This window comes from Pagrus pagrus, assembly GCF_965226575.1.
Source record: "Pagrus pagrus genome assembly, chromosome: 21".
Classification (NCBI taxonomy): domain Eukaryota; kingdom Metazoa; phylum Chordata; class Actinopteri; order Spariformes; family Sparidae; genus Pagrus; species Pagrus pagrus.
Genome location: NC_140208.1, coordinates 26,572,652 through 26,600,047, shown reverse-complemented (window position 1 = coordinate 26,600,047; position 27,396 = coordinate 26,572,652). Strand labels below are relative to the sequence as shown.

At 41.5% G+C, this 27,396-nt stretch overlaps 1 protein-coding gene across 2 annotated transcripts in view; it reads left to right on the top strand.

Annotated features, from left to right (window-relative positions):
• fasn (fatty acid synthase) overlaps window positions 1–27,396 on the top strand; it is a 127,146-nt gene that overhangs the window by 14,191 nt on the left and 85,559 nt on the right. For both annotated transcript variants that reach the window (XM_084341495.1, XM_084341494.1), the window contains exons 3-11: window positions 1,102–1,254; window positions 1,495–1,668; window positions 3,804–4,004; window positions 8,748–8,870; window positions 9,800–9,915; window positions 10,081–10,215; window positions 11,230–11,692; window positions 12,952–13,139; window positions 24,364–24,553. In XM_084341495.1, the coding sequence (XP_084197621.1) occupies window positions 1,102–1,254; window positions 1,495–1,668; window positions 3,804–4,004; window positions 8,748–8,870; window positions 9,800–9,915; window positions 10,081–10,215; window positions 11,230–11,692; window positions 12,952–13,139; window positions 24,364–24,553 (1,743 nt within the window). The remainder of the gene's footprint in view (window positions 1–1,101; window positions 1,255–1,494; window positions 1,669–3,803; window positions 4,005–8,747; window positions 8,871–9,799; window positions 9,916–10,080; window positions 10,216–11,229; window positions 11,693–12,951; window positions 13,140–24,363; window positions 24,554–27,396) is intronic.

Below are 27,396 nucleotides of genomic sequence, written 5' to 3'. Positions count from 1 at the left end.
AAAATGCTTAGGTAGCTATAAAATAAAATACTGAGGTATCGAAGAGAAAAGATAAGTGGAACATAAGGTGCAACAGGATAAGGTGCAGTATTTACAGTAATAGTAATTTAAAGAGCATTATTTGTGTGTTATGGAGTGTGCGTTATAAAGTCTGATGGCACCAGGTAGGAATGATTTCCTGTGCTGTTCCTTTAGGCACCGGGGTTGAATGAGTCTGTTGCTGAAGCTGCTCTTAAGCTTGTCCAGAGTTTTGTGGAGGGGGTGAGAGGCATTGTCCATGTTTGCCAGCAATTTTGCCAGCATCCTGTCCTCCGCCACCTCCTCCAGGGTGACAAGCTTAGAGCCAACAACAGACCCTGCCTTCTTGATGAGGGGCGCTGAAGGTGAGGTTCGCCCAGGGCGTCATGCAAGCTAGGACCGCCACTGCAGTGAGGTCTCCAGGTTTGGTACAGTTGTGCCTGCAAACCGTTGTCAGTGCTTGTACATGCATATAGCACAAGTGGTCTTTCATCCCACAGGAGGACCTGTTGTATGTAAAAGTGGCTGCTCGCCTTGATTGTGCATTGAAGTTTTTTTTTTTTTCAGTTCATCCAATCTGAAGTAAACTCCTGTCAACTGCAGTGCTTCACTTTATCCCTCCATTGTGGCTGTTGCTTGTTTTTATCCTTGACATCATCCTCATCCTTATCTTTTGGAAATATGCTCTGCCAAATTGTTATCAATAGTTCAAGTGTAAGAACTTTGTGTGTAACTCACCCCAGACAATATAGACAGTATACATACGCCTGTATTCGTTAAAAGCTGACATGAAGGAGTATTTGCTCTTAATGAGCAAACGGTGCTCTCTAGGTGCTAAAACTCTGAAACAGCCAATGGAGGATCCGATATTTCTCAAAATTAATATCATATTGATTCTTTGAAAATTCTATATGTACTACAATATTAATTGAAGGGATGCCTCATCAGCTGTAGCCCCATTTTCTTTCTAAATCTCAGGAACTTGTGTATAGTAATTTGATGATTTGCCATATATGAAAGAAAAAACTCTGTACTTGCAATGTAAACATAAAATTACTTTTCTCCGCTCTTGCTGTTTTCTAGGTTTGTATGGTCTTCCAAAGAGGAATGGCAAACTGAAGGACATCAGCCACTTTGATGCAGCCTTCTTTGGAGTCCACCCCAAACAGGCCAACACCATGGATCCCCAGCTCCGTCTCTTGCTTGAGATTGCCTACGAGGCTATTGTAGATGGAGGTGAGGAGACGGCCTGAAAAGACTCAGCACTACAGATCTGCAGTGGACAGTAATATGAGAGAAAGTAGCTAGAAAGGGTGGGAAAAGAATACAGTAAATGTTTGCTAAAAAAGTGGAACTGAATTGTTTTTTGTATTTTCTCTGTCACATTTTTTAAAATTCTGGTTTAGTTCTAAAAAGAGCTCATGATCTGAGAGAGGCTACCTGATACCATATACACAATGAAATGTTGTGATGCAGGACTGAATCCGGCCGCACTGCGTGGCAGTAAGACTGGTGTCTACATCGGGGTGAGTGGCTCTGAGGCTGGTGAAGCGTTCAGCAGAGATCCAGAGGAGCTGCTGGGCTATAGCATGACTGGATGCCAACGTGCCATGTTGGCCAACAGACTCTCCTACTTCTTTGACTTCAGCGGTATGCCTACACAGCCAGCTCCAACATGTGCTTTTACTCTCTGGCAGTAAGTTTGATGCTGGTCTGATAATGCCCCAGCATTAAGGCTAATTCTAAGACTAAGCTGACTAAGCTAAGACTAGGCTGAATACCAGACTCCACGATGGGGTCCCAATGGATGTTGCTCACCCAGCAACATATGTCAAAGAAGTGTTCTGCTTCCAAGTTGTGCAGCCTACAACATGTGTGAATACTTTTCTATGGCTCTGCTTCTTCCCTTTTCATTGACAAAACATTACTCACATGAAAATAGCATTTCTAGACTCTGGGAATATACTCACTGTTAGTAATACTAGTTCACAGTACTAAATACTTGTATACTAGTTTGAAAATACAAACTGTTTAAACTGTTCTTTTTTCCGTTTTGGTTGTTGCCTTATTTAAAGGATAACTACCGTTTTTTACAACCTGGACCTTATTTCTGGCAAAACATATGGTCATTTACTCACCCAGATAACTTTGGTGTCATTTGGCGTCGTTCGGACGAAATTAGATCCAGTGTAGCGGCGATATATCCATATAATGGGAGAGACGGGGCAGCGACACACAGCCTCTATATAACACATTATCTGCCACGAAACTAGTTAATTTCATCAATATTTTGTTATGAAATGCTAGCGCTATTCCCCTCTGAGTCCGGGCTCGTCTGTTGTCAACATCCGGGGTCTGTAGGCTGATCTACTACCTCTGACCTGGAAGATGTCGTCTCTGAGCTGCGCGCGCACCCGCGACAGCGCGGCTTGTTTACCTGTAGCTGCTACTGCTAGTTTGACCCCGGATGTTGATATCGGACGAGCCCGGACTCAGAGGCTAATAGCGCTAGCATATCGTAACAAAATATTGATGAAATTAACTAGTTTCGTGGCAGATAATGTGTTATATAGAGGCTGTGTGTCGCTGCCCCGTCTCTCCCATTATATGGATATATCGCCGCTACACTGGATCTAATTTCGTCCGAACGACGCCGAATGACACCAAAGTTATCTGGGTGAGTAAATGATCATATATTTTGCCAGAAATAAGGTCCAGGTTGTAAAAAACGGTAGTTATCCTTTAATACCCAGAAGTGACCTAACCTATTGCAATGATCTGCTTGTATTGGAATAGCGATGGTTCTAACCACTCATAAACTGCTAACCATGTTTTGGAATTAAAGCATTGATTAATCCTGCAAAAGTTAATTTGATCATTCCAGTAAATATGGTAAGATAAGAAATAACAGGGATGTTATTGTCAAAACAAAAGTGCAAAAGTGTGAATGATGCAAACATTCAACTGGAATGAAGCATGCAGACATAAGATGTAACCAACAGAATACAAAATAGGTACACAAACAAGATAGATAAATGGTATAAAAGTAAAGTATGAAAGCATGTACCTGTTTGATTGCTTGGCCTCTTGCTTGCTTTCTTTCTCGAGAGCCGTTCATCTAAGCTACTTCACACTCCACACTGAGGGTAATCAAAAGTAATCTGAGTTGAGCCGTCAGCCCCGCCCTTCTGCTGAACAGTGCAGTGTTCGCTGTTTATTTAAAATGTATTCATATTGAATGTGTCGCGTTTCCAAATGGCACCAAGTGTGACGCTTGATGCTTTCTTGGTTCCCCAGTAACAAACCAGCCAAGTGTGAAGTAGATTGGATGACAGGCAGAGATTCCTTGCTTTATAGTTAAAAGATGTCATGGAAGGAGGCGAGAGAGGTGATGTACTGTTCGGACTTAACTACACTCTGTATGAACTTGCTTCCGAGTTATTGCAGTTCCAGTCAATTTTGTACAAATAATCCTCATGCATAGCTGACAGAATTCCAGTACCAGTGTTACTGATAATATGGCTATCACTGTATGTATTTTCAAGCAGACATGGATGTAGACTAAAATAAAAACTAAATATATGCTCTAATTAGATTAATATAAAGCATTGTTCAGCCATAGGAGGAGTCAGTGCCGCTGGACTGCTTTCTAGTTTAAAGTGAATGTAATGTAATCAACTTGAATCATTCCACATTTTGAATGACATCAAGTATTTACTGTTGTTTTCTGCAGATGTTGTTTGTAGTTCTAATCCAGTCTTCTTTCCTCTCCTATCCTTCTCCAGGCCCCAGCATTGCCATTGACACAGCCTGCTCCTCCAGTTTGCTGGCTTTAGAAAATGCCTTCCATGCCATTCGCCAAGGCCAGTGTGATGCTGCTCTAGTGGGGGGAGTCAACCTGCTGCTCAAACCGAACACCTCAGTGCAGTTCATGAAACTGGGCATGCTCAGTCCTGAAGGGACTTGCAAATCCTTTGACTCATCAGGTAAAAGAAAGTTGCACTGTGCTCCTCTGGCTTTTGGTTTAAGATGATCAGCAATGTCCCATGGTCAAATCCAGCTGAGGGCCTTTGGTGCATCTCCCTGTCCCTTGTTTCCTGTCATCTCTTCACCATCTCTCCCTATCTAATACAAGCCTAAAATACATTCAGGCAAGAATTTTGTTTTCACATCTGTGGCTCAGAAGTATAATGGGCCTCATGCGTAAATTGTTACCTTCCAAAGCTTCTGGATATGCAGGATCATGTGATAATTTGGCTTCAAGCTGACTGAACACACACGCGTTTAACCAATCAGTGTTCTTTGAGGAACTACTGGGAGTTATAGATGGCAGTTACTGGCTTGGTTGAGGTGAGCAAGAGAAGTGATTGTTTGTTTGAAAAACAACAATGGCAGCTCCTCAAGAGGGCAGGGTAGCTGCTGTAGTATCAGTTGTATCAGTGCTGAAAAGGATATTTCATTGAAGGAAGAGCTAGGAAAAGCACAGGAGGCTTTTCTTGATGGAATATATGTTTTTGCTCTTAACTAAGTAGTCAGGTTATGTTTACAGACAGATTGTTCACCAAATTACCTACCCTTTTCCAAACAGTTTCTAGTTATATCTTTCCAGATGATTCTGTGTAAGAAACCATCTGGCCTGTCAGGTTACATGAATTGTGTGTGTACACACAGATTTGATCTTAAAATGTGCAAACGATTTAAGAAACGTTGTGCCATTCATCAATACTTGTGTACTGCTTGTTCTTAATATCAAAATTGAAGAGTGCCTTGGACCACACATACGTAAGACAATACACACAAAGCCAACTTGCGTTTAGTGCTTTGAAATATTAATAATCATGAAACATACACAAACACACATAGGAGGTTGATGGTTTTGTGGGACTTGACCACAGGCGTTGATACCCGATAGCGACTCATTTCACCTTATTGAAATTCAAGCAGATCTCTTTTATTACAATGTGCAATGACCAAGGCCTATACTTAAAGCTGTAGTGTGTATTTTAGGCATCATTTGGTCAAAAATCAATAATAACCTTTCAGCATATTGTAATTCATAGTGTTATGACAGAACACTAGACTTCTGTGTCTCCTCTTGGCTCTGTATTCAGGCTTTAAAAAAATCAATGCCGTGACGGCAGTGTTCAGCCAATCACAGTTCATTTTACAGAGCAAGCTGTTTTGGGCGTTCCTATTGGTTTGCTCAACCAAAGTCGATGCGCATTCACCTTCCATCGGTGGTGAAGGTGCAACGGCGGACGTCCCGGCAGGAAAAGCCGCTATCCCGGCATTACCAACAAAAGCGTACACGGCTAAGCAAGCCAAAAAAAGGAAAACTGATGTAGAGAAATGAGAGTCTAAAAGGGAGAGTGACAATAGATGGAATAAATTGCGTGTAAACATTGGACAAGCATATCCGAGGTGGAGAGAGCTTCGCGATAGCATCCTGGACAGGTGAGCCTCCAATTTAAGTTTTACGTAGCTGATAATCTAAATGTGTGGTAGTAGTTGGCTGTGTAGTTGAAATGACTGTGAATCTAATAAAGCAGGCGGTTTGTGGTCACAATTGACGAGTAATGTTGTGAGTTGATTAGCTTTATGCTAACCGTAGCCAAAGGCTCACGACAGCTACAAGCAAGTCAAAGCTTTATTAGTGACAGACATGTAGGCTATGTCATGCTAAGACGTTGGCAAGAAATAATTGATGTCAGTCTCTATCATGAGAGAAAGGTAAAGTACTTTCTTATCTGTAATTTGGCCATGGCTAGTGTATGACAGAAAAGTTCCGACGTGAATATTTCAAGCACCACAGTCGCGCACGTCCAGGAGAATTCAGGCAAAAGACGGGGTGGAGCTACAGAGTCGAAACAGGGAGGGGAGGGGGGAGCGCAGTTGTTTCCAACCCAGTCTCATGTGTTTTTCACATATTTAGGCTTGCTGCTGTGACTAGAGTCTAGAGGTAGACTCATTTCTGATGAACAATAGCAGTGAGTGCTAAACTCACATGTTGGTGGTCCAGCTGTGCTCTGAGAGATGATGGTGCAATAGAGCCACATGCATTTTAATTTATTTCAGAGAGTTCTTTCTTTCTCACAGACAGCAGTAAAACACTTTTTTCCCATGTGCTGTCTCTGCCTAGAACCTCACTGCACTCACTTAACCAAACTTTATTCAGTAAAGTTTCTATCTATGCTGAAGAAATGTTTGCTGCCCACATGGCACTTAAGCCTGCTGCTCTTATACAGGTTTATTGGGGCGTTTCCCTATGCCCATTACAAATTGCCTTGCATGCATGCAAATTAAGATCTAAAGTACACATCATCATTCTCAGGTAAGTACAGACTTTGCTGTCAGCACGTTTCTCAAATCCCACATGGGATTTTCAAATTTCCCTCTCATTACTTTGTGCAAGACAAAATAGGAGATAAAATAAGAAAACATTCATTCATGAGGCCCATTGATCTTTGTGGTGCTGGACCTTAACTTGTTGGCTGATGATTTGTATCATTATCATTTAATGGAATAAATTGTTATTTAACATACACTATTTATCTACAGAGCCTGGGAAGGGACATGGGGAAAAAATGAAGGGGAAACAGAAAAGAAAAAAGATGTGAGATGCCAGATCTCAGATCTCACAAAACTTTTTCATTTAGGTCAATACACTTCTGGGTCAATTTGTCATGGTTGATGCTAGAATGGATGGGGGCAGGACATTCTGCTGTGTGCTCTGCTGTGATTGGTTGTTGCCTCATCAGTTGGTAAGTTTTGGAAATGGGTTTTGGAAACATTTAGAGCCAGACTTACAGGGTGTATTATTTGTAGCTTATGTGGATTTTTCTTACAGTTGGTTTATATAACACACAGCTAATGTATGTGCTAATATAGGGGATTATTACCTGGAGTTTCCCTTGTGAACACACTGACCTCTTAGGCTGTGGCAGTCCCTCCTAACCGGCTGTTGTTCTTCTCAGGTTACACTTCTCCTCCGGAGTAACTCTGCGCTGCTGCAATGTCTCTTGGCTAGAGAGAGCAAACAGGCCTGGTGTCAGAAGGACGGGCTGCCCCTCAACAAGCAGCCTGATGGTAAACCCTGCCTTGCTGAAACCAAGTAATGGTAGTACTGCTTGGTCCAAGCTCTGTGTGTGTGGAGGGGCAGCCCACCCTGCGAACACCCAGTCTTCCCATTCTTCCTATCCCCGAGACACAGCTGCGAGCTGAAAAGGTTGATGTGTTTACCGGGGAGTACAGCTGGCAATTTCAAATCAAATCAAATCAAATTTTATTTGTATAGCCCAAATTCACAAATCACAGTTTGCCTCAGAGGGCTTTACAATCTGTACAGAGACGACACCCTCTGTCCTTCGACCCTCGATTCGAGTGAGGAAAAACTTGCCCCAAAAAAAAAAAAAAAAGCCCTTTTAACAGGGAAAAAAAATGCGGAAGAAACCTCAGGGAGAGCCACAGAGGAGGGATCCCTCTCCCAGGACGGACAGACGTGCAATAGATGTCGCATGTACAGAGCAGATCAACGAGATCACAATGTATTCAATTATAAGCGATGGTTGACAGGAGTGAAAGTACATAAAGATGTATTACAGCAATAATGATGAAATGCACATGGAAATGTGATTACTAGTGATAACAGTAGTAGTGATCAATGGCAAGGATGGTATGTAGCAATGCAGTACGATAATAGTAGTGGAACGTATGTAACAGAGATGTGACTAATATTAGCGACAGTAGTGGTGGGTGTCAGGCAGGGTCATGGCAGTAGGTGCATCCACGATCAGGCAGGGCCATAGCAGTAGGCGCATCCACGATCAGGCAGGGCCATAGCAGTGGGCGCATCCACGATCAGGCAGGGCCATAGCAGTGGGCGCATCCATGATCCACGACCCGGGCGCGGCCAGGATCCAAGGGAGCCTGTAGGACTAGAAAGCACAAGGACTCCGGGGAAGAAGTAAGTCAGTGACATGCAGAGATGTCTGTATCAGCACCACCGCTGGCCTGTAGTTTCACAAACCAACCGCAACCAAAACACAGGCACAACCAGAGAATGCAGTCAGATACAGTTGAAATCCACCATGATGAAATCTCTGAAACTCTTCTACACTGCTGTGATTGTCTTTTTTTCACTGTAAGCTACTAATGAGGTAACAACCAATCACAGCAGAGCGCACAACAGTGTCCCTCATCTGTACCTCCAGCCGATCCATCCTCGCATCAACCGTGCTGTATTGACCTCGAAGTACACTGACCTAAATTAAAAAGTTTGAGCTGACCCTGAGCAAATGAAATGGAGGCATATATATATACAGTAAAGCATTGATCATACAGTTAGTACTTAAAAAAGGAAGTTGATCAGTTGGAATGTGATTACAAATAGAAACAAAGACATAAAGAAGCATCTGCTCCATCAGATGTAATGCAAATACAAGTAACAATAGACAGGATGGGGGCATTTACATTCAGGCCTGCAGTAATATATATTTGATAGGATCAAAGGGTCTTGGGAGGGGGCAGGAGGCAGATGGGAGACGTACAGTAGTTGGCAAATGGCAAGATCAAGGTGGTGAATCCAAAGTCCCAATGTGTATTTCTTCATCACAATCTTGGAGTAATTTTTTGAACTGTGCATTATGTGCATTTTTTGTACTTTTTGATGCACTCTGCGTCCATGTGTGTGTGTGAATACCAATATGAAGTTTGTACCTTCTTTTGACCAGGAAATGGATACTGCCGTTCTGAGGCAGCAGTGGCAGTACTACTGACCAAGCAGTCAGTGGCTAAAAGGGTGTATGCCACAGTGGTCAATGCTGGCAACAACACAGATGGATACAAAGAGCAGGGTAAGGAGGCACACTAAAGGCCTGCAAGCTCTAAACTCACACTGTGACACAAGAACACTGCATAGACTAGCAAAATTTCACATAATGTAAGAGTTGGTCAAAAAAGATGAGATGACATAATATCACAACACAGTATCTCTGTGTAAGAAATTTGGTCATTATAGTCTGACGTGACGTTCTGGATCAAATGCTACATTATTAAATGCTTAAATTTAAAATTCTCTAATTATAAATGATTATAAAAGGGCAGAAGAAAAAAAATAAAAATGGCCATTGTTCTGGTGCAGTCCTTCAACTGTCTATCCATGTCTTGTAAGGTAGCTAATTTACTTTTGTCTCCTGTATCCCTAATAGATAAAGATTTTATACTTATCTGTTGCTGTGCTTTAGTATTATACCAACCAGTAAATATGTATAGCATCTAAAATTGGCAACTCATCGACAAATTACAACATAAAGTAGTAATATCTATTGTATAATGTATTATTAATAATATCTTTAGATTATGGCATTTCTACTGTTTTTAAGTAAGGAACCTGAATCAGTTGGCAATATCATTTTAGACTGATTTTCTATATCCATTTATCAATCAGTTATTTCAGCTCTCTAACAGACCTGTGGATTATTCTTGTTATCTTGATGATGCATTTCACAGTGTTTCAAGAGTGTATGAAGTTGGACCCATTTGTAATCAAATAATTTTCTAATTTGATAACCCTAGTTTTCTTCAGGCAACAACAGGTGAAAGAATCTCAATTTACACATATTCTTTTAACATCATTGTAATTCAGTTGCACCTCAGAAAAAGCTATCTGACAGTAGCAGAGTTGAGCAGAAATATCAACTGTCTTTGTGAAAGTGCAGTAGCAGTTAACAGTTATGGTATGGCATACGATACTTGTCCTCACACACTCCTATTGGTCCCTCAGGTGTAACGTTTCCTTCAGGTGAGATGCAGCAGAGGCTGGTTTGTTCTCTCTACCAGGAGGCTAATATAATGCCTGAGCAGGTTGAATATATTGAAGCCCATGGCACGGGAACAAAGGTCAGTGCATACAGCAGTATAGTTTGGATAGTTGATAACGGATAACAGGCATTCATGAATACATGCTGCTTTTTTAAATCTGAAAATGAAAAGGTCATCTTCACACACTCCTCTAACATCACTAACCAGGAATGTCTCTGCATCATCTCTGCTCTCTACTTGCAGGTTGGCGACCCACAGGAAGTGAATGGCATTGTCAGTGTGTTTTGTCAATCACAGCGAGAGCCTCTGCTTATTGGCTCCACTAAGTCTAACATGGGCCATCCAGAACCGGCCTCTGGTATGGCTGCCCTGGCGAAGGTGAAAGTTGCTTGTTATTAGCTGCTCTTTTACTTTCTTTTTCTTTGATTTGAAGCTTAATATTTATTGTTTTTTAGACCATAAATGCAGTCACAATCTTTTTCTACCTCTTGAATGTCCACACTAGAACAGTGGCTGGCTGCACCCCACTGTCTTTCTAATCTCTCCAAGAACTCTGTGTCTTTTCTGTATCTTTGTGCTAAAATAATTGTACAATTGGGGATAATAATGTACACTTTTTTCCTCTTGGAAGACATTCTTGATGTTGCGCTTGGTTGTGCACACAATAAAAGTGACAGTGGTTGTGCGAGGAATAAAAAAGAGAGCTTGAGAGAGAGGTTCAAACCCCATGTACTATTACTTTTACGCACAGCTGGCTAAACACTCCATAAAGTCAGTGTGATTGTCTGATGTTTCGGAATAACTGAGCCCCTTTTCGGACATGAAATGCATACATACAACAACATTTCTGGCTTCATCACGCTGTTAAACATAGACATACAATAGGTGACATATACGTTCTTATGGCTGGTCCTTCCGACTTGACTGGGCAGATACGGAAGGAGCCAAGCAAAATATTTAAAAAGTGAAAGTTTAATGATAAGATAATGATATGATTGTTTTTTACTTCTGCAGTAAAAGCAATCTCCCAATATGAAAATGTATTACAGTGTCAAAGCTAAAAAATCCTGGACCTACTTTATAATTTCCAACAGTGCACACGGACATAATGTGATTTTTAGTTTGGACTAAATTCAGTTCCTATTTGCACATATACTATATGATGTATACTACATCTCATACTGTATGAGATAATGTACTTCTATGAGAAATTAATTACACTTGTCTTCACTGCAGTATGTCTATCATTTTCAAAAAGGAAGGAGGCTGGGCATCTTTGACACCAAATGAACGAATGAGAAGGAATTGATAATGAGCTGTTTTAGATATTTCAAATTAAAATGATCTCATATTTGTTTTTATTTTATTGGTTATTTTTCATCCTACACACAGGTGTTGCTTTCTTTGGAGAAAGGGGTCTGGGCTCCCAACCTGCACTTCAACAGTCCTAACCCAGACATTCCAGCCCTCACTGATGCTAGGGTTCAAGTCGTTGACCGGCCTACTCCTATTCAACGTGGCATTGTAGGCATCAACTCCTTTGGATTTGGAGGTTCCAATGTTCATGTGATCCTTCGTCCAGCTGAGAAATCAGCTGATGTCACTGCACCACCCAGGATGGTTTCCAGAGTGCTTCAGGCTTGTGGCCGTACAGAAGCTGCAGTGAACACCATGCTTCAAAAGGGGAAGGAACACACTGCAGATGACAGCTTCCTGTCTTTGCTTAATGAGGTGGCAGGATTTCCTACTGCCAGCATGCCCTACCGAGGCTACACTCTGATTGGCTCTCAGATTGACGTCATTGAGGTGCAGCAGGTGCAGGCCACTGCCAGGCCACTTTGGTACATCTGTTCAGGTTAGTCATCAAACAAATAAACAATCAGACAAAACAACAGATTTCAGTTTTATGAAAAATGGGTTTGCCAGAGTTTCCCCTATATGCATCTAGCAGTGGCGCACCTCTGCTGGTGAAATGTGACCACTATTTTTTAATTTATTTTTTCGAGAGGAGAGGAGGATGACAAGGGAGAGGAGGAGAGGGAGATTTATTTATTTATGCATTTTACCTCTTACAGTTACCTATTAGACTTACCTCAATATGTCAGCTCAACAATCAGATCAACAAGCATTGGATTGATGTCAACACTGAAGCAAGCAATGTTGAACACAGTCAGGATCATCATTTTCAGAAAAGGGTAAAAAACACTCCTGCAGCTTCACGTGAGTGTTGCACAGTAACATTACAACAAATGTAGTCATTGATAGAAATATGTGGGGAACAGCTGTCAGTCAAAGACAGTTGACAGATTCCCTCAGAGATATTAATTATTATTTAAACAGGATTTATAAAGGATCATCATAAATTTAAGTTATTTTATCACTAAAAATGTTCTTAAAATTCAATTGATTAGCACTAACTGATAATACAACACTGGTGATGAAAGTTAATTTACAAAAAAGGAGAGTTAAGTATGAATAATTGTAAGAATGAATGACAGTTCAGTGCCAGTGGATGTAAATGCCGCACGTTGCCAATGTACAAAAACAGATTTGCACACATATGACTCCTATGACTCTGCTGCTACAGTTTCATCCTAGGAGGAACACTGAAATGCTTATTATTATTTATAGAGCAAGATGATTTCACTTTTTCTAAGGACCTTTTCTGTGGGCAGAATTGCCAATATAAATGGTTCAGACTTCACATATTACTTTCTGGATTATCCAGAGTTGATGTTGCTGTTGATTTTTTTAAATGTCATGTTTCAATGTTGAGTAACAAAAATACAATTCCATCACCTCCATTGCTTTTGGGGGAAGGAGAAATCTCAGAGAAAGATATCTAAAAACCTGGACAAATAAAACGAAAATTATCTTCATTGAAAGATACCAACAGTCATAATTAAGAATTTGTAATTTGGGTGAACCAACTTGAGTAGAATCGAGCAATCATCTTGGACACCCCTGCAAATACTGCCCGCTCAAACAATGACTAATCTTTGGATTAAGTTTTGGAATGGGATTGTTTAAAAAATTCAGATCTCCTCAGACAGATCTTTTCAGTGAACAGTGTATTTCTTGATTAAGGTTGTGTGACTGTTTAATCCATGACAGGTATGGGAACACAATGGGCAGGTATGGGCCGCAGTCTCATGCAGCTGCCAGACTTCAGAGAGTCCATCCTGCGGTCAGATGCAGCCCTGAAGGACACCGGCCTGGTTGTGTCTCGGCTACTCATGGAGGCAGACGATGCCACTTTTGAAGATACTGTTCATGCCTTTGTTAGCCTCGCTGCAATACAGGTAGAGTAAATATTTGTGGCACAAGGGCTGACCCTATTTAGGACCCTGTTGAAATGCAAGAAATTAGTCTTAACAAAAATGAAACATGCTTGAAAACTTTGCTCACATGTGATGAAAAGTTACATGTTTTATGGTTCCTGGCCATGTGCATGGAAAAATGGCTTGCTAATGCCCCCTAAAGTTTTTTTACTCAAACTTTTTACTCAAATGTCTGAAATGGATTTTTATTCAAGGTCAGGGGCCCTGCAATCACAAAGAGATTTCACATTTTTAATTCTGCAGTAAAAAACCATTGACAATTATTTAAAAAAATAATTAATTAATGTTTGGGTTTGCTGATAATAATTTGATATTTTTTAAATAGACTTATTACATTTTACTGTGTAGAAATTAATGGAATATACTCAGCATTTTATGGAAAAATAAGAAGAAAAAAAATCAACACATTCCTATTTTAATCAACCTTCGAGGCCATTTCAATAGAGATTTCTGAGTTTATGAGGTGCACCTTGAATGCACCATGACGTCCCCTGTCAGCACTCGGGTGCTTTTTTGTACAAAGAGCTGTAGATGTCAGAGTTTATGACTTGCACCTGCATGCAGTATGAAGTCCGCGTCCAGCGTCTGGCGAGGACAGAAGTACTGACAATAGAGGATAGAAGTATAGTTATATATGTGAAGAGAAGCAGTGTCGTTGTTTATATTACGGCAGATGATGGTGGTGTCATCCCTATACTTCACAATAGAGCTCTTCTGGTGTCTAGGAATGCAGTCATGAGTGTTGGAATTGATGGTGGGGCAGGTATGGTTATTAGAAATGAATAATTATTAATAGTAATTATTAAAATTAATTAATCATCAAATCATTAAAACAGGGCACCACCCTGGAATCAGGGACCAATATCCAGACCAAAAACAGTCTCCAAGAGGGGTTCACTTTAAATGTAAATATTTGTAAAATATTTTTAATCAAAGAAACAGTGAAGGAAATGAATCTGAGCACTGACCATCACAACCAGCAGTTACCACAAAACATATGCACAAAATAATCACAGAAAACTGCTATGTACAACATAATAGAATATATTAATGTTAGCAATTTGATAAAATCAATAATACTTCAATCAACAAAAATCTATCTTTCGACTACAGCAGCTAAACTATGAAACTAAAACAAACTCAAGCAACAAACAAGCATTAGGTGTGTCAGAGAGACAAAGAAAGAGAGCAAAGATGGCAGGCGTAGAGAGAGAGAGAGCGCCAAGATGGCTGATGCAAGTTCTTGGAAGTTGATGGCAAAAACATATGTTTTGCCATTGTGTATGGTATACTCCGAACATATGTGTATACGTGTACGTGTGAGAGAGAGAGAGAGAGAGAGCTGTGGAGACACAATGGTCGCATTCCTATCACTCAGCAGCCAATGAACAAACTGAGGCTCGATTCACCTTCAGCTGATCCTTGATAGGCATGGGGTTTATTGTACGCTCACATGGAAGCAAAGCTAACACTTAGCTCCACAGAGTGGAGGGGCTTGAATCAGCTTGTGAGCACAAAGAAAAGCAAGCAACAAACAGTGTTTTACGGTGTAAAACTAACAGCAAATAGGACTCGGCGGTCCACAAACTCACAAACAATGTAGCTGAAGAGCAAACAATACACACTAACTTCTAGTATCTGCCCAGACACTAATTAAGCCTCACTTGTAGTGCGTGTCTTCTTTTCTCCAGCTCGCTTCCTCGGCATGGATTAAAGGCATTGCCGCATCCTGTGGTGGCTGTTCAAACAGCGGAGTTGACTTGGGCAAAGAAAATGGGTAAAAGCGGGCATTTGCTGAGGGGAAAAACCACCTTCTGCAGTGATAAGAGGCTGGGTTGCGCAGCTCTTCCCTGGATCCGGAACGTGTTTGGTAAACACGGGGCAGTTTTGGCTTGTCAATCTAGGTTAAAAACTGCGGCCTAGGCGGGTAAAATCCAAACGTTTGTGTGCTCCTGTTAATTAACAGCTGAGCAGGCAAAAGGTGATGCTTCCAGCAACACGTTATGATGGGACTGCAGTGAAATGTGCGTGCAGCTGTTTTTATTTTCTCCATGTATCAGGCCGCTGCGGAACTGAAGATGCGTTTAGGTGCACTCTCAGACAATTGGAGATGGGAGTTTTCAAGCCTGGGGGGACTGACAATTGGCGCCACCTACTGGACATTAGGTTTGGTGCATTCTCCTTTGTTTACAAGGTTTTGTTAGTGAAGGAGGCCGCATTTAGGTTTTGGTCTACACGCAGGCTGCACTATTGTCAGAACCAAGAAGTGAGGGTCCCAACATGGGTGTGCGGTGTGAACAGGAGGGGGCTGAGCACACAGCCCTGGGGGGTTCCAGTGTTGAGAACTAACATAGACAAGGTGTGACTGCCAATCCGAACTCTCTGGGGTCTGCTTGTGAGGAAGTCCAATATCCAGTTGCAGAGTGTTGTACCCAAGCTCAGAGTGTTTAGTTTTCCAATCAGCTTCATGAGTGAGATTGTGTTGAATGCTGTGCAGAAGTCAACAAACCTGGTGGTGTGTGATGACTGAGTGAAGGGCAGTAGATATGGCATCTTCTCTGGATCTATCTGTTGGTTCTGAAAGCATACTAGTGTGGGTCCAAGCTGACAGGGATGCTGTCTTTGATGTGCTGGAGAACCAGGTACAGGAACAATGTTGGCTGTCTTGAGGCAGGAGGTCTCCTCACAGTCTCCTGTGAGTGTGAGATGTTAAAAATGTCAGTAATAACATCAGTTAGCTGATTGGCACATGGTTTTAGTACACAGCCAGGTATATTATCTGTATTTATATTTACTCTCAGCAGGAGTTTTCTCACATCTGCTGTGGGAACTGACAGTGGCCGGTCCTTTGGAGGCGGAGTAGACTTCATAGTCTTTTTTGAGGAGATCAAAGCGAGCATAAAATGTGTTCAGCTCATCCGGCAGCGTGACCTCATACATGATGGGGGCACTCCTGCTTTTGTAGCCTGTGACATTTTGAATCCCCTGCCCAGCTTTCAGTCTTGCTCTGGCAATGTTGTATCCTTTCATGTCACCTGACCGAAAGGCAGCTTTTTGGCTCTGAAAAGAGCCCTGACCTCACCTCCAGGCCTTCTGGTTGGGGAATGATCTTACTGTCTCCGTGATCACCACGTCATCAACACATTTTCTGATATATGATGTCACTGAAAAGGTATTTCTTCCAGAGAGATCCAGGAGATGCTAACCATCACAGCCGAGAGAATCATCAATAACCAGATCACTCGTCACTGTTTACGCCTAACTCTGTGCTTCACGTCATGTCACATGTTTACGCCTACCCCAATGGCGGCTTTTTTGAAAAGGAGGAATATTGCACCTCCGTTTCACATAGACAAGATGGCAGAAATGTGGCGCATTTTCTAATTAAAAGGGGCTATTGTTTTGGCCCCCATTAATGGATTAGAAATAATAGTAAACAATAAGGATGAGAGGCAAATCACTACTATGTGTTTTAAACTGGGGCACAAATCAAACCAAGTATAACATAGCACTACACACAGAAATGTCCGTTGTGTTCCCTGTGTAGCATTTAGCCAGGCTAAATAATATGCCCAGCTACTAACCCGTTCTACTCAGCCTCTGATCTGCTGTCATGCCTCTGTCACAGTAGGTTAAGCATGCCGGTCCTACAGTTATTGTCGGCATTCAAAGATGTGTTTTAAACTGGTGTTCAGTGCCAAACTGAGTGAATACACATGACACTTACTGTATGTGACAATACACTGTGATTTCAGTCATTCAAGCTTATGTGATTGGCCAAGCTTATGGATGTGACATCGGGCTGCATTTCTCCAAAAGTTGAGTCTTTAATTTTTTTGCGCGTTTTTTTTCGGGGGCCCCTGTGGCCAGCACCACCAAAGCCAAAACACTGAATTGATGTGAATCCAGCCTAACCGTTTAATATGATGGTTTGACCCTCTTTATCAACTGTGAGTAGGTAGGGGGAAGCAGAGAAATATGATCTGATAGGGAACCAGGAGCTTAATTTAGTAGAACTTATACTAGAATTTATAAAGGGAAAAGGAACAGACATTCTGTGTGTGTGTGTGTGTGTGTGTGTGTGTGTGTGTGTGTGCGCAAAATGTGGTCCTAGAGACACCTTTTGTACTGGGAACTAACACAAGCAGGTATTTTGCCAGGTGTTTATATGTCTGTCTGTATGTCTGTCTATCAGTGGACATATTTTTCACAGTGCAGTAGCATCACAATCATGCGAGATGAAATCACAAAACTTTACATGTGTGTAGTTAAGATCAAAATTAAGGTTGAGTTTAAAGTTGGGTGTCGTCCAAGCATGGGTGCTGGAACAAGGAAAATAGGAGGTTTGAGAAGGGCCATTTGCCCCCTACTTTAGGCCCAAGAACACATTTGTTTTACATTGTAAATCAATGTAACGCAGTTCAAATCAATCCCGCCCACTCAAGTACAGCTGGTTTTGTTTTCGCCTGTCTGTCTGTCTGTCTGTCTGTCTGTGTCTCTGTCTGGGGGGCTGGAAGTAGGGGCGTAATTCCTTGACAGGCGATGTGGCTGGTGTGATCCCATTGCAAGATGGTCTGTCTAATTTATGTTAAAAACAAATGTATGTTGTCTAATTAGGCTAATAGAACCAAGATAAACACAGACTGTGTGTGAGGCAACAACATGAGAGAGACAGATGGAGAGAGAAAGAAAGAGAGAAAGAGAGGGATGACGCACAGTAGTCAAGAGCACAAGTGAGCGAAGAAGAAAAGTAACTTAGGTTAAAATGCCTAGGGGTTAGTAACCTTTATTTAAGAATATAATATTTAAAATTTCTATATAAAAATGTCTTAAAGCTAGACCTTGCTAAATATTTTGTTGAGTTGGGTACTTACATTATCCCAATGTTTCCAACAATGTTCAAACTCAGAGAAATGTATAATTTTGTTCAAGGTAGCTGTGCATTTCATTTGGTCTCCTCTTGCTATGAACAAGACTACATATAGCATGAATACATTTTATTACCTTCTCCGTGAACATTTATCCCTGAGTCACGTAGATACATTTTAATCAGTAATGTTAGCTTTTAAACAATAAGGAAATCATTTTCCATGAGTCCACTTTGCCTCCTATTTGTTTTGTTTTGACTGAGAGACCCCTAGTTTTTCAAGAGCGTTCTGGTCCATATAGTGTAGCGGTTTGACGGTGCCGGGGTGCCAGTCAGAATATAAATCTGACAAGAATAATTTTTGTTTAGTTATACGTCAACCTTACACAAGGACCCATGTATTTCAGTGCATGACTTATTTAACAACCAGAAATCAGTAGGCAGTAAGAAACCCCCACACATGAATTTAGCGTACCAAAACATTGTATTTATACATTCAGTGCCCCAGTACAAACCCACAGTTCAATTACCCCAAAAAGTGTCTCTTCTTCTCAACAGATAAATCGCTCCTCTTCAAGATCTACCAAACAAAAAGAAAAATACTCAGTTTGAGTCTCAGTATCAGTTCAGTCAATAAAACAAAACCAAGTGAAGCCTCTTGCATCAAATAAACAATCTTTGAGATCTCCCAAACCAACAGGAAAATACTCGTTTTGAGCCAGCGCAAACAGGGCCAGCAAAACAAAGTGACACCTCTTGCATCAAATAGACGATCTTGGTTATTCTCTGACAATGGAGCAGCAGGGGTTGTAGCCGATTCCGTGGTCTGTCCAGGGACCATGGTCTCTGGCACGGACCAGTGGTTACTGCCACTAGGGGCGCTAGAGACACTGGTCGCGACCAGCTCATCAATGGTCATGACCAGTGCTCAGTGGCACCGACCAGCTGGTCTCTGGCATGGACCAGTGGTCACAATCACTAGGGGCGCTAAAGATACTGGTCCTGACCAGCTCTTCAGTGATCTGCCCTGTGGTCCCTGTGGTCTGTGAAGCGGCTTTAGTATTTTCTCCCCTCTCCGGTCGTTTTGGCAGCACTGTTAGCTGGATAAATGTCACAGATCATAATCTTTTGTCTATAAAATACACTATATCAGAATTATTATGATTAATATTGTTATTATTATTGATTATGAAGATCCGTGTGGTCAGGACCAGCTGGTCTCTGGCACGGACCAGTGGTCACTACCATAGACATATATACATAGACGCCGCATTGACTGCTGCCGCCCACTAGAGCGACGTGCCTACAGGGCGGCCATCTTGGAACAGGACCACTCGCTCCTACAATGCATTACGTCTATGGAGAAATTATGTGTCTACGCAATAAAAATGATCATAAATCGCTCATTTGTCAAGCTATTTTCACAGGGTTTGTTTGTCAAACATCAGACCAGATAGACAGACAGACAGACAGACAGACAGACAGACATAAATAGAACAAAAATAACCCAAAAAACGTTCAGGTGTGTTCAGGTCTTTATTGCTTGAAGGCTATTACATTTGAGCCCTTTGAGACAAACTGTTTGTAAAGACGGGCTATACAAATAAAATTGCCTTGCACATAGAGCTAATGATGGTCAATATACTGTATTAGCTATATTAGACCGATCACTGCAGTCTGTTTTTTCTGCGTAAAGGGGAGTTGCGAGGGACGCCGCTTCTTTAACGGTTTCCGGTAGTTTTTTTTTTTTTTTTTAAAGAGATAGTTTATAGATTCATAACACCGCATTTAGACCAAAAATTTGTCTCAGATTAGTTATTTCACCAGTAAGCAGCTGTGTAATACGCGGGATGATGCATAGAGAACTGGTTATAACATGGATAGAACCAAAGTCCTTCTAGAACGTCTCTGATAGAACCTGCATTCGAAGCTGAAAGGTTCCGTCCTGTCAGGGTTTATTTCACTATATAACAACCTGCAGTACTCACACTATGTTATACCTTACTTAACATCTTACCTGTGAAAAGTGATCCCACGAGATCTGGTTTGTATGTTCCGCTCATTACAGCATCCATAGGCGGCACAATAGTCCGGCATCTTTTGACAGCAGCTCGTCTGCTGATAACATTAAGTACGTTAAAATTTGTATTTTGGGTAGTAAAACCAGCATTTTTAAAATATCCAACCACCCTGTATCACAGCTACTTGTATGACGTTTTTAACGAACCAAACCGTTTGAAAATCGGTCAAAAATTCAGAGAATAATTCTATTTTGAGATTGAGGAGTACCTGTTTCCCTCGTAGATGTTAATGTGCCGCTGCCTCTGCTGGTCCTGTTCCAAGATGGCCGCCCTGTAGGCACGTCGCTCCACAGTCGATGCGGCGTCTATGTATATATGTCTATGGTCACTACCACTAGGGGCGCTAAAGACACTGGTCGCGACCAGTGGCACAGAGGTCATGACCAGCTGCTCTGTGATCTGTTCTGTTGTTTGGACCAGCTGGGTGATCTGTGGAGTGTTTGTTTGTTTGTATTTATTTTTAATACAACTTTTCCTTTTTCTCACTGTGTTAGCAGAATAGCCTAAATGTGAGAAGCTATAATCATTTGTCTTTCGTTGTAGATTCCGTGGTCTGTCCAAGGACCATGGTCTCTGGCACCGACCAGTGGTTACTGCCACTAGGGGCGCTAAAGACACCAGTCTGTCTTGTGGTCTTTGTCATCTGCCTTTTGTCTTACTGAGTGGTCTTTGGAGTAGTTATTGTACATTTAATACACCTTCTCCCTTTTCTCATTGTGTTGGCAACACTGTGCTGAATAAATGTAAAAATAAATAAATAAAAATAATTATCTTTTGTCTGTCAAATATTATTGATCTTTACTATTATTAGAAATCATAATAGAATAGAACAGAAATAACTTTATTGTCCCCAAGGGGAAATTTGCCTTGGGCACAGTGCTACAATTTGTTGCTTCACAGAAACAAGCATACCTCAACAACAGACACACATAAAAAAAACAATTATAAAATCAACATAAAAACATCTCAAAATATGGAAGACACTATACATTTTAACACTGACAATGTGGCAGCTTAATTTTAGTTTTGTTGTTCAACAGCTTGATAGAAGTCGGGATGAACAATAACTTCAGTCTGTTTGATTTGCACTTTTGCACACGGAGTCTTCTTCCTGATGGCAGAGTAACAATGATTAAATGCTTTTGTAGCCTGTAAGCCTGTGTAACCAAAAAAAAGGAGTCAAAGTGTAACGAAAAACTATTTTACATTCTTCCTGTCAGTATGAAACACTGCTTAATGGGAGAAATGGCATCTTGTGTCTTTTGCCAGTTTTTGGAACTTTGGCTCAAATGGTGTGATGGCCAGGCGGACACACTGTTGCAAGTGTTCATTTGTAAGTGCACTGCGGTACTGGTTCTTCACCACGTTCATTGTTGAGAACGCAGATTCGCAGCAGTAGGTTGACGCGAACATCGTCAGAATGTGAAGTGCCATCTTCTGCAGCAGAGGGAAACTAGCTGCAGTTACCATCTTCGTCCAGAAGGTGATAACGTCACACTGAGTCTCTTTCAGTGCAATGTTTTCCTGCAGGTCAATTAGCTCACTTTGCAGTGAAGCAGCTGTGGCCCATGGAAAGATTTGTTGTGCTTCTGAAGTGAACTCTCTCAGATTTCTGACCAAAAATGGATTGTCAATGCACAGAAGGACTTGTTTTCCCAATATGAAGTCATCAAAGCGTGTCTTGAAGTTTTCAATCAGCTTCTCCACAAATTGAACATGTTGCTGATGAGCTGTCCATTCTTCTTTGAATTGGCGATTTTCACTGTCCACCTTTCTTTTGGCAGAGAACTTGGAACACGCCATTTTCATGCAATCTTTTTTTTTTTTCCCTCCGTGCGCAATCTAGGCTCCTACTCTGGCAAAGCGGCAATATGAGAACCGCTTCAAAAACGAAAGTGAAACTTAAAAATGCGCTCGCAGCGCGACCCAGTAACAGGCTGTCTGTGTATCGTTGGCATGGAGACAAGTCCCGATATACACGTGTTGACCCAACCAAAACACGTACTGAAGGAATAACAGTTCGGGGGCCACAAATAGGTGGCCGGCGGCCGGATGCGGCCCGGTGGCCGCCTATTGAGTACCGCTGTCCTAGACAATATTTGCTCTTCGTGGATTTAGAATGAGCGTATGGCGTATGATCAATATGATCACACCTGGCATCAAAATTGGAAATTGCTCGTGATTGGCCAGGAACTGAATCACCAACTGTTTCCTTCATTTCATCGTTAAAGGCAGTGGTCATGCAGCCATGGCATGATCAAAAAGCCAACTGAAAATTAATCTTCAATTCTCTTCAAAAAGGAGTTAGGCTAAGTGGTCCTGATTGATTGATGATGGAAGACAGGGACCTGCATAATCAAAAGTACTACTCATACAACTACGACTAATAATAATCATTGTTATTATGATTTCTATTAATAATAGTGATCAATAACATTGGATAGACAAACGATTATGGCTTCTCACATTTAGTTCATTCTGATCACAGAGCAGCTTGTCATGACCACTGTGCCACTGGACGCGACCAGTGTCTTTAGCGCCCCTAGTGGTAGTGACCACTGGTCCGTGCCAGAGACCAGCTGGTCCTGACCACACGGATCTTCATAATCAATAATAATAACAATATTAATCATAATAATTCTGATAAAGTGTATTTTATAGACAAAAGATTATGATCTGTGACATTTATCCAGCTAACAGTGCTGCCAAAACGACCGGAGAGGGGAGAAAATACTAAAGCCGCTTCACAGACCACAGGGACCACAGGGCAGATCACTGAGGAGCTGGTCAGGACCAGTATCTTTAGCGCCCCTAGTGGTTGTGACCACTGGTCCGTGCCAGAGACCAGCTGGTCGATTCCACAGAGCACTGGTCGTGACCAGTGTCTCTAGCGCCCCTAGTGGCAGTAACCACTGGTCCGTGCCAGAGACCATGGTCCCTGGACAGACCACGGAATCGGCTACAACCCCAGAGTTTACCTCCTGTACTCCGGTCAGTGTGCCGTGTAGCTCCAGGGAATGCTCAGCCTGGGAGTTGGGTGACTTTTGATGATTTTATGGCGTAGAGGTTAGTGAAGAGAAATAATCCATGTATGCCGATCGGATAAACAAAGGAAATACGGACTTTTGGCTCATTGCCAGGGGTTGGCAAAGCTACGATGCACACTGTGGGGAAGGACTAGACCTTTTCCTCTGGTGAGTAGCTGCGCGCCATTTTGATTTGAACCGGCATAGTGATTTCTTGCTGGGTTGTGCATGTGTGTGACGCAGGGGTGTGTGCTTAACGGCGCGGATCGCTTCACTAGGCAGCAATAACAATGACTTGCCCACAAACAACATAAAACCGAATTAATGTAAAGCAAAATCAGTTTAGAAATAGAAATGCAATCATGAATCATAGATAAAATAATAAATAAATCTCACTTTACTGGAATAATAGTGCTAGACTCCTAGAAACTGTTGTACATTAAACAACCAAAGCCATAATTTAAAAAATAAATAACCTGAATAGAGCAGCAATTATTTTATTTATTTAAACTTTTTTTATTGAAATTTTCACAAACAGATAAGTTACACGTATCGTACCGTATCGTACTCCGTTACAGCCTTGCAACATTGATCTGACCTCCTAGAAAGCGGCCTGGCGTTTGGAGACCGCCTGGGTGTAGTCTAGTAGAATACGGATCTTATCTCTGTCCACGGTGGTGAGCTGCCTGATCTCTGCTGCCTTCCGTAGGATCGCCTCTTTTTCTTGGAAATAGTGGCATTTTATCACAAAAGCTCTGGGTGGTTGATCATCTCCTGGCCTCTGGCGTAGCTTCCGATGTGCCCGGTCCAGCAGCGGAGGTTTATCCAGACCGAGTGCCTCTTTGAGCATTAGATAACCTATTCCTAAAATTCACTTACTCAAAGCGGGGTTGGAAGAAACAGAAAACGTGTAAAAAATATGGATCTAGTGGGGAGCACAGAGACGTACGCCCTCACATGGCGCCTCTCAGACCGGAAGTCAAGCAGCAATTATTTTAATTCAAAGAGAGGGAGGGGGTGACATGCAGTGGAGCATAGCTCATAGTACATAGTGCATAGTTCAGTGCTGACTTTGCCTACTAATAAAATAAGTATAGAGCATACGCAGCTGGCTACATATTTGATTTGGGCTGAGGTTATGATAAAACACAAAGAGATCAAACAAAAATGGAAATAAGCTTACGTGTGTTCTGTGGCTCACCTTCTTACAGATAGCTGAGATCGATCTGCTCACTAAGCTGGGTCTGCAGCCTGATGGCATCATAGGGCACTCAGTGGGGGAGCTGGCCTGTGGCTACGCTGATGGTTCCCTTAGCCACAGTGAGGCCATCCTTGCTGCCTACTGGAGAGGCAGCTGCATCAAGGAGGCAAATCTCCCTCCTGGAGGAATGGCTGCAGTTGGTAAGAGAGAGCAGTGATTCTTTACCATATCAAACAGCTGGTGTTCATTGAATAAGCACATTGTATTGTGAGAAGGAATTAATTGTGAAGTGTGCTTGTTTGGAATGAAAACCTTCAGAGTCTAAGTATGTAATTTCTATGTCTGTCATCCAGATAAGACGAGTGAAGTTCTTATCAGTGTGTGAAGGAGGGTTTAATAGTTTTAGATTTCTGTGTCCACAAAGGGTTTTAACAAGGATATACTGTTTCAGAGACATCACAGTCATCTGAATCACTGAAAATGACGATTTTATCGGCCAGGCTAGCTTTTTTTTTCTGGAGAGATATAGATTATTTGGGGTTTTCATATAACCAAGCCAAGAATTTATTGTGTGTTGACATTTTTCCTTACCCCTTTACGTGGGATTATTCAAAATCAGCACCTCATTTTTGGTTTTCATCCCCTTTTCTCTTCACTTTCCTCATTGTCTGTAAACTGCAATGATAAATGACTTCCTGCTACTCAAAACACAATTGTTAAATTGAAACTTAAAACCCGATTCATCTGATTATTTCCTAATTCTGGATTATAATCAAGATATGTTTCTGTTGAAGTCTGTAAACCACAAATAACATAATGATCCTTATCCTTAGAGGATCACTATTTACTATTAAATCATTTATTTAGGAGGCTAAGTGGCCTTCATGCAGATTTTTAACTAGCAATAAGCCAAAATGTGTTTACTTTAGAAGCGAAAAGTTGTGTACTTGCCCTGGACACTATGTTTTGCTAACAATCCCGCAATTCAGTGGGTTGCTAGATGTGTCTGTACACTTGCCAATTATATTAGGAAATGATTATACACAACACTAACTAAAATCTCAATGAGTCAACTATTGTGTGTCTGTTATTCAGGGATGGTGAATGTTGATTGTATTGTATGATTTTGAATTCCTTTCCATAATCACTCCTTCATTTACTCAGACATCTCACATAAAATCTAACATAAATGTCTAAAATACCTCTTTCTCAGTGGTCAATTTGACTCATCAAACAAACAACATCATTAATTTTAATCAGAGGTGGACAGAGTACACAACTTCACTACTTGAGTAAAAGTACAGATACTCCTTGTCAAATATTACTCCAATACAAGTAAAAGTAGCTTAGTCAAAATATTACTTAAGTAAAAGTACTAAAGTATTTGCTTAAAAAATTACTTAAGTAAAAGTATTTAAAAAATATCTCAGGAAATACAGGAAAGGAAAGTCGCTTAATGTCATTATACAATACACTGATGCGATTCTGCTACAGACAGTTTATAGCTCAAAAATAAACAAATAAAGGCAAGAAGCCTCAGAACAGACTCAGCTGCATTCACCAACAAGTGAAATATATACTATACTCACTCTATGCTACTCTCTCTCTCTCTCTCACACTCACACTCACACACACTCTCTCTCTCTCACACCCACACACACTCTCTCTCTCTCTCTCTCTCTCTCTCTCACACACACACACACACACACACACACCCACACTCTCTCTCTCTCACACACATACACACACACACACACACACACTCACTCTCTCTCTCTCTCTCTCTCTCTCACACACACACACACACACACACACACACACACACACACACACACACCCACTCTCTCTCTCACACACACCCACTCTCTCTCTCTCTCTCTCTCTCACACACACACACACACACACACACACACACACTCTCTCTCTCACACACACCCACTCTATCTCTCTCTCTCACACCCACACACACTCTCTCTCTCTCTCTCTCTCACACACACCCCCACACACACTCTCTCTCTCACACCCACACACACACTCTCTCTCTCTCTCTCTCTCACACACACACACACACACACACACACACACACACACACACACACACACACTCTCTCTCTCACACACACATACACACACACACACACACACACACACACACACACACTCACTCTCTCTCTCTCTCTCTCACACACACTCACACACACACTCTCTCTCTCACACACACCCACTCTATCTCTCTCTCTCTCTCACACACACACACACACACACACACACACACCTAACCCCTACCTTGGACTCTTTGATATGAATTGTATAAAAAACATGAGCAGAAAATCAACTCAATCATTCAACTGCACTGCAACAGTTGCCATATTTTTAAACCGTTTAAAAATGGCAACTATGATACTACAAGCACATACAATTACGTTTAAAATGTTCATCTGCAATTTAACCAACATTAAGCTAGCTAACGTTAGTAACAACTTTACATACCGCGACATGCTTTTTCAGGTTGGAAGACGAGTTTTTGTCGGCCGTGACATAATTTGTTCGCGATAAGCACAACAAACATTTAAACTGAAACGAATCAAACATGGGTTTGAGATAAGGCCACGGGTGCTCGGTGGGAGTTTCCCCCGTGTTTCTCCAGTTTCTTCCTCCATTTCTTCGTATGGCATGACGTAGTACAGGTACGGCAATACGACTAAGACAAACCATACGCAAATCAGCAGAAACAGTTTATTTTCTCTGAATTTTGCACACACACACACAAAAAAAAAAATCATCAGCTGACGTAAGCTCAAAAGTAGCGAGTAACGAGAGCATCAATAGAAATGTAGTGGAGTAAAAAGTACAATATTTGTCCTTCAAATGTAGTGGAGTGAAAGTAAAAGTATCCCCAAAAAATAATACTTAAGTAAAGTACAGATACTCAAAAACTGTACTTAAGTACAGTACTCAAGTAAATTTACTTCGTTACTGTCCACCACTGATTTTAATTCTGCTGTGAAAAAGGTCCATGAATCAGGAAATGCGTGCTCTGCAC